The sequence below is a fragment of the Mauremys reevesii genome, linkage group 8, assembly GCF_016161935.1.
Source record: "Mauremys reevesii isolate NIE-2019 linkage group 8, ASM1616193v1, whole genome shotgun sequence".
NCBI classification, from domain to species: Eukaryota; Metazoa; Chordata; order Testudines; family Geoemydidae; genus Mauremys; species Mauremys reevesii.
The window spans coordinates 15062196-15069661 of record NC_052630.1 but is presented as its reverse complement, the minus strand read 5'-3'; the positions used below and the strand labels follow the sequence as shown (position 1 = coordinate 15069661).

The 7466-nt window shown below is 45.8% G+C and overlaps 1 protein-coding gene across 1 annotated transcript in view; it reads left to right on the top strand.

Annotated features, from left to right (window-relative positions):
• The first annotated feature begins 3014 nt into the window (after positions 1-3014).
• Positions 3015-7466, top strand: part of SEPTIN8 (septin 8) — a 62625-nt gene continuing 58173 nt past the window's right edge. The window contains exon 1 of the mRNA XM_039485850.1: positions 3015-3562. Within this exon, the coding sequence (XP_039341784.1) occupies positions 3533-3562 (30 nt within the window). The 5' untranslated portion in view covers positions 3015-3532. The remainder of the gene's footprint in view (positions 3563-7466) is intronic.

The window sequence follows — 7466 nt, the reverse complement described above, 5'->3', positions numbered from 1 at the left end:
AGGCTTTAATGGGCCTCGGACCATGCTCGTTTTACCAGGGGGAAAGAATCTTAATTGATTTACTAAGTGCATCCCTATTCAGCAAAGCACTTATGTATGTGCTTTAAGCACAGACATTGGCTTCAGTGGGAATTAAGCATATACTTAAAGTTAAGCAAGTACTTTAAGGGCTTTGGTAAATTGGGGCCTTAAAGATCACCTGCAAAGAAAAGAAAAGTTTGTGGTTTTTTTCATTAATTTATTTTGCTTCTTTGTGATGTAATAAAGAAGGTTTCCAAGGTCTTCTTTGCCTTTTTAAGAAATCTGCCTTTTGTGCACATTAGAAGTATTAGGTCCTGACTTCCCTGTTTTTGCTGGAGGATTCCTTGGAGGACTGGAGAACTTGTGGGAACGAGACACCAGAAGAAAGCGGAGACAACAATCTGAGCATCTGCGAGAGGAAGGGACTTTTAGTGGGATTTTTGCTGGTTTGTGCTAATATCTATTTAATTCAAACTCCTGACAAACAAATGGGAGGGGAAAGCTTTGTTGGCGAAGGACTCAGCAAGCCTATACCATTGGTCGAGGTCTGAGACAGTTCCCACTCCAGTTCTCAAAGCCTCTAGCAACACAGGGAAGACAAGACTTTGTATCCTTGTTAGTTCTAAGGTACTAAAATTATAGAACAGAACTTTTTATTTTTCGGAGGGGGGGGGAGAGGCGGGGAGAGAAAATAAACTAAGCAGGCCTACTTTATACAGCATAAAAAAAGCAAAAAAGGGCATTGGCACCCTTTTTTTTTCAGCTTACATTTAAAAATACAAATGAAGGCCCTGGTCTTGTATGTAAGCAATTTTGGACTTAATCCAACACCCACTGAAGTCAGTGGAATAACTCACATTAACTACATTGGATCAGGCCCACGGTTAGTTCCATTAAAGTGAAAGGGACTACTGACAGGCATAAAGTTATGAACCTGGTAGAGGGTATTCAGGATCAGGCCATAAATGTGTTTGATAAAGCCCATATTCAGGAAAGAACTTGTAAAAATGACATCTTGACAGCCTTGCTGTCAGAGTGCAGATTAACAGAGCAGGAAACTGCTTGGAAGTGAATGTACAAACGGGAGATGGGGTCAGGAAAGACAAAGGAATATATCTGCCAAAAAGCACTGGGCTTATCATCCTTCTTTGATGTAATCCACAGTGCAGCTCACTCGGACGATACCTAATTAGAAAATACCTCCAAATTGCTGCAGGGAAAATACATCCTAGCACTTTCATCATAGAACCTGGTTTCTGCAACAGAGACTAGAATGCTTATTTCTGATGACCCTTGCCCCAGTCACTCCAGTTATCTCAGCTACCTCTGATTTTCATATCCTGCGGTTTTATTTCTCCAGTTTAAGCACAGTCACATGCTTCTCTGATCTCCTGCAAAATGATTCAGGAACAATGGGAAGAATAAAGGATCATATGGATTAACTCATGATTTTATATACTTACTGTATCTCAGCAAACCAGCTCAATATTGTATAATGTAACATTACCTCATTATTATTATTTATGCTGTGGTAGTACCAAGAGGCCCCAGTCAGGGATCAGATAACACATGTAAAACACACACAACACAAAGATGGTCGTTCTCCAAAGAGCGTACAATCTAAGTATAAGATGAGAGGTAACAGGTGCATACAACAAATAGACTGGTGGAGTACAAGCTAACCGTGAGATAGACAGTGACGGAACTAACAATGGTCTCAGTTTTAATTTGTTCATTGGTTGAGTGCTCAGCGCTTCGAAAGTTTCACTAGTGGTGATACTTACATACTTAACTGCGGGAGGTGGAGAGGTTTGTGAGGTTTAATTCAATAATGTTCATAAAGCATTTTAGATCCTCTTATGGAAGGCGCAAGGGAAGCTATTATTGTTTTAGCTTCTTTTAAAAGACACTGCTGAAACCAGTGTGCTTTTGTGGGTACATAATTATTTATTCTCAAACACCCCAAAAGCATGCTAGGCATGCCACAGAAACAGATAACAAAATACATGAAATAGAATGTTAAAAAAAATTAGGCATCTGCTACAAATGGGGAGGGGGAGAACTGTCCGATCCCTTCCTCCTTTGTGGCAGAAAGTGGAAGGTGGGAAGTAAATGAGGAATGAAAAATTTCAGCCTCAGTGGTCAAAGCTTGACAAAGATATAAGCAACTGAAAACAGGATCTTATCATGGGATGTGCCGGGCAACCTCAATACAGGTCGTGCTACTGTAACCCACACACCTCCTGGGTGTGGTGTTCTGTCCCATCTAGTGGCACCGAGACCACTTAAAGAGAGAGATTAATGAGTTTGCTCTACAGCCTTAGCTAACAGCCAGTGGGCTTTTAGCTCATGTGGGAGAGGCTCATGCACTAAGCTCCAGAGGCCCCAGGTATGATCCGGACAACCATGGTCTGTTGGCGTTACAAGTGGAGGCTTGTCCAGGATTTTAACTGGGAAGTCTCTGATATTCAGGATGTGCTTCCTCAGCCAGGGGAAGTATGTAACCCACACGCCTCCTGGGAGTGGTGTTCTGTCCCATCTGAGACCACTTAGAGAGAGGGCGTTAAATGAGTCTGCTCTATAGCCTTAGCTAAGAGCCACTTGGCCATGCACTGAGGTCCCCGGTTTGATCCCGTGGCTGACAACTGGGGTCTGTCGGTGTTATAGTACCAGTCCTGCTAATAATATAATTACAAGGCATTATTTGTTAAGTTTTAGCCCTGCGCAAGTCGCCACTCTCCATGCGCCAAACAATTTACAAGCTGGCAAGACAAGATGCAGTGGGAGAACCCAGCAGAAAGCCTTACTCCAGAGCACTTCCCCTCTCTGTGATGTGACTGGACTCCTCCGCCTCCTGGCAGGCCTGGTTACTCACCTGCTTGCTTCACTATTACAGCTAAATGGCCAGGGCCTCCTTCGCGCCTCCAGCGGCCTGTGGCAGGAGCACGTTCTCTCCTGGCCATGCCCGGGCGGAGCCAACCCTCTGGTGCAGCCCGCACATTCCAGCGAGGAGGGAGGCGGGCAGGGCTCCCCGTTCTACTCAGGCTCGCTGGGGTTCTCGGCGGCTCCCCAGGGGAAGGTGGCTCCGGGCCCTCGAAGCCCGTGTACTGATGCCACTGGCTGCGCCCAGTACTAAAATTAACCCGTCTCCGGCACAGGGTCCGCAAGGGCGCGGGACTACAACTCCCAGCATCCCCCCCACCCACGGGGCGGCACAGCCGCGGCGACCACAGCCCGGGTGCCCCCCGGCCCCTTTTGCAGAGGCGCTCGGGCTGAAGGGGCGCGGGGGAGGGTGTCTTTGCGGTGGCCCTGAGCCCCGCTCCCTGGCTGGCTCCCCCCAGGCTGGGGGGGCTGAGGGCGGCTCCGCTTGGCCTCTCCAGCCCGCAAAGGGGAGTTTCCAGGAAGTGGCCATATTGGATTCATTCAGCCGCATCGATCCGGGGAGAAGAGCGGGGCTCCGGCAAGGCAGTTTCCCGGCCAGAGACCCGCCGCAGGACCCCCCGCTCCAGCCATGGCTGCCACGGACCTGGAGCGCTTCTGCGTGAGTGCGAAGCCGCGCTCGGCGCTGCCCGGCGGCTCCGGGCAGCTCGCCCCCAGCCCGGGCTGCAGGCGGGGCGGGAGATGATGTGTCACTCGCCGCTTTGTGCCAGGGCGCACGGGGAGTTTGGGGGGAGCCGCGCTGGGGCCGCACCGGCCGCCGCTGCCCGCCTCTGGCTCCGAGGGCGGAGGAGGGGGGCGCAGCCCGGAGCAGGGCTCAGCCTCCGCGGCAGCGAGCTTGCGGCCGGGGGTCCCGGCTCTCCGGCAGCCCCGGGGCGCCCAGCCCGCTCTCCCGTGGGTCCCTCTCTCCCGTGCCCGGCGGCGGTTCTGCCAGCGAGCCCCGGCTCTGAGCCCCAGCTTGGGGTAAAGCCCGGACCCGCGCCCTCCCCGTCTGAGCTCTGCTGCAGCGGGATGCTCTGGGACTCCGGCTGCAGGAGGGACAAGGGGAGCGGGGCGGTGACAGCGGGGCGCCTGGCGTTGGTAGTACGCGGGGATCGGGAACTGATCCCCCGTTGGGCTTTCGCCGGGAGTGGCGAGTGCTGAGCTGAAAGAGGTGATCCGGGGCGGGGAGGTGATCCTGGGTCTGTGCAGAGCTGGGTGTTTGCAGACCTGTTGCAATGTTTAACTCTACAAACCCGAAAGGTTCTTCTGTTACATTTCGCAAGTTCTGACACAACAAAGGGACAGTCCTGCTGAATGTAGGTGGAGAGTCTCCATCCAGTAATGAAGAGCCAGACCCCAGCAGGCTAGAAAGGCAGTCAGATCATTCTGGGCCCAATCCTGCTCTGAGGGGAGTCACTCTGATACAATCTCAGGGGGCTGGAGATAGATAAATATCCTTTGTTATTCTGCTCATGGTGTAAAGTACAGCTTGGCATGATTAAGGGTGGCAGAATCATGCCCTCTTTGAACTTGTCCTGGGGCAAAATATTTGTAAGTACTATATTCTGTAATTCACATTAAGCACCACACTGCTTCTTGGGCAGTTCCATTTAAATCAACCCAAGGAAGACAAAATCTGGCCTTTAACTTGGGTTGTATATTGTAGTGCTGATTCATTCTTTCTCTGGGTCACTTTTCATTTATCCCTATAAAAAAAAAGTTAAATCTCTGTTTCTCAACCATGAGATGTTGCTGTTTTGTACAGCTATAAATCCTACTCAGTGTTTTCTACAACAAATAATTGTTTTCTTCAGAATAAAAGAAAAAAGCTGATTGTTGAACTCCTGTGCATGCCATTATCTTATCTAGAATATAGCAAACGTTTGTTTAGTTGGCAGATGTGTTTGGCCCTTGCAAATCCTTAATTGTGTAAATGTTGGCATCTAAACAAGAAAGAAGCAAAGGATATTTCTATAACCAATCTTGTGGGTGCTTCTGGATGATCAAATTAATTTACAGTTTGGCCTGCACTTTTATAAACAATATCAGCTATGATTTAGTGTGTGTCTTAATGTTAGGTTGGAAGTTTTAGAGAAACATTGCAACATTTCTACAAATACCACTGAAATGTTTTGATATGCTTGTTTTGAAAGAATAGATTATAGACATGTAGTGAACAGGTGGGATGTTACATACATAAAATCACAATATAAAGTGTGGGTGTAGGCTCAGAGCCAAATGGCAGATGTTGGTATTGAAGCTTCATTTCACAGATGCAGAAATATGCTTCCAGCAAACAAATGGTCACTCTGCAATGGATTTAAGGATACACTATACATTTCAGAAGAAAATTTCCATCCAGCCTATTGTATAGTTTCAATGTGTGGTTTGAGGCTTAAATGATTGATTCATAAAGATGTTTATAGTTTGTGAATATCATTGTGATGCCAAATATGCTCACAAAGGAAGTTGAATATTCATGTGTTCATAGGTATGTATTTATATAGGGATGAGAAAAATAAATAAAGTGAGTTAAGGTCTTGTTTACAATAAGAAGAATTGTTTGGATACCAGTTGTATGTAGATGTCTTGAAACACTGCCAAAGGCTTGCTCTCCATAGCTAACATTATATTTTACCATAAAGAGTAATTGGCACAAAGAAAAATTAGCCTTGTGCTTGAAGGTGCTTTTTTAAAGAGTACTTATGTTTTATCTTTGTTCTTGAGTCAATGTACAAAGAATATTGTATAATAAATCTGAAACATGACTTAGGTGAGGAATAGAAGGGCGGCAGTACATGCTGGATAATTGCTACCAGAAGTTGATCTGACAGAAATCTGTTGGCTTAAAGCTGTTTTTTGTCAAAGGCTTAAAATTGTGTTGGAAGGGTACCCTAAATAAACAGACTGATGATGTATCTTTCTACCTTTTTGAGAACGGAAAATGTCTTCACCACATTACATAGCATAGTCCCCTAAACGCACCGTTTTGCATTTTGATGTTGCTAAATAAATGAGGCTGTAAGCAATGGTCACTTGAATTATAGACAACTAACTATGTGTTAGTCAGTTGTGCTAACACAGATAAGTTCCTTCTACTGTTTTGTATGTATAATCCTTTCTACCAAGAGTCTTCAGCTCTGCTTCATTGCTCGGCAACCTGGCATAAAATTTCTCAGCTGGAGAGTGAATTTTTAAAAGTGATACTTGGGCCACAGGGAGAGAAATTCCCTTTCAATGTAATTGAAAAACTGTAAATTGTTTAAAGTTCACATAATGCAAGTACAGCTTTGTTTTTTAAAATTAGATGTTTCAAGATTTTTTTTTTTTTTTAGAGGGATGGGGTAGAAGTGGAGAATGGAAACAGAATCATTTATGTGGAATGGGGATGTAATTTTTCCCTGTTTGATATTTATGTAAGAATTTCTAGAACATTAGCTTGCTGTGTATGTGTGACATTAACACTGACCTGGTTTAAAACGAATCAATAATAATTACAGATAGGATTAAGCTGGAACAACAGATGCAGCACTCACTGAACTTGTGAGAAAACAGGGTTCATACCTGCACCTTGTGGGGTGAGCCTTTCTTTAATAATAAATAGCTGACCTTTAGGTAGAGCCAGACTTCCAAAAGAGCTCAGCTCCCATTTAGGCACCTACATGAAGTGGCTGAATTTTCAGAAGAGATCAGTGCCCAGCAGCTGCCATTGAAAATTGGCCTTTAGGTGCCTGAATGGTAACTGAGCTCTTTTGAAAATCCGGCCCTATCTAAAGGCCAGGGATGCTACATCAGGTGGTCTCAGTATTGCCCAAGTAGCAGGAGAGAGCATTTTATACTTGAAAGAAACAGGGAGGGGAGAACTAAAAATCTCATGTGGTTTCTAATTTATACACCTCTACCCCGATATAACGCTGTCCTCAGGAGCCAAAACATCTTACCGCGTTAGGTGAAACCGCGTTATATCGAACTTGCTTTGTTCTGCTGGAGCACGCAGCCCCGCCCCCTGGAGCGCTGCTTTACCGTGTTATATCGGGTCGCGTTATATTGGGGTTGAGGTGTATTGGAAGAGCTCCGACCACTTCCTCCCCATGTTGACAGTGGACCTGCCTAGACGCTCTGTTACATGAGACAACACCTATGGAAGAAGAGTGATTGTGTGGTTAAAGTGTTGTGTTGTGAGAGCTGAGTCCTACTCCCAGCTCTGCTATAGATGTTGTCACCTTGGTTAAGACACCTAACCTCTCTATGGCACACTTCCTCAACTGTAAAGTTCAGATGATAATAGTTCCTTATTGCTAAGGAGCAATGAGGCTAATTTCTTTCAGAATGACTGTGACGCTCTAAGTCCAGAGTCCTGAAAAAGCAATCTGATTAAATAGTCTTAGGGATTGTATAGTGTAATGGTGCCATCAGTTAGTTGACACTGACACCTTACTGTGTTACGACTCTTCAAATTAAGAATCTATATTTAAAAACTCCCCAATTGCATACTTCTCCAATATAGTTCTCCACCGTGTCTTAAC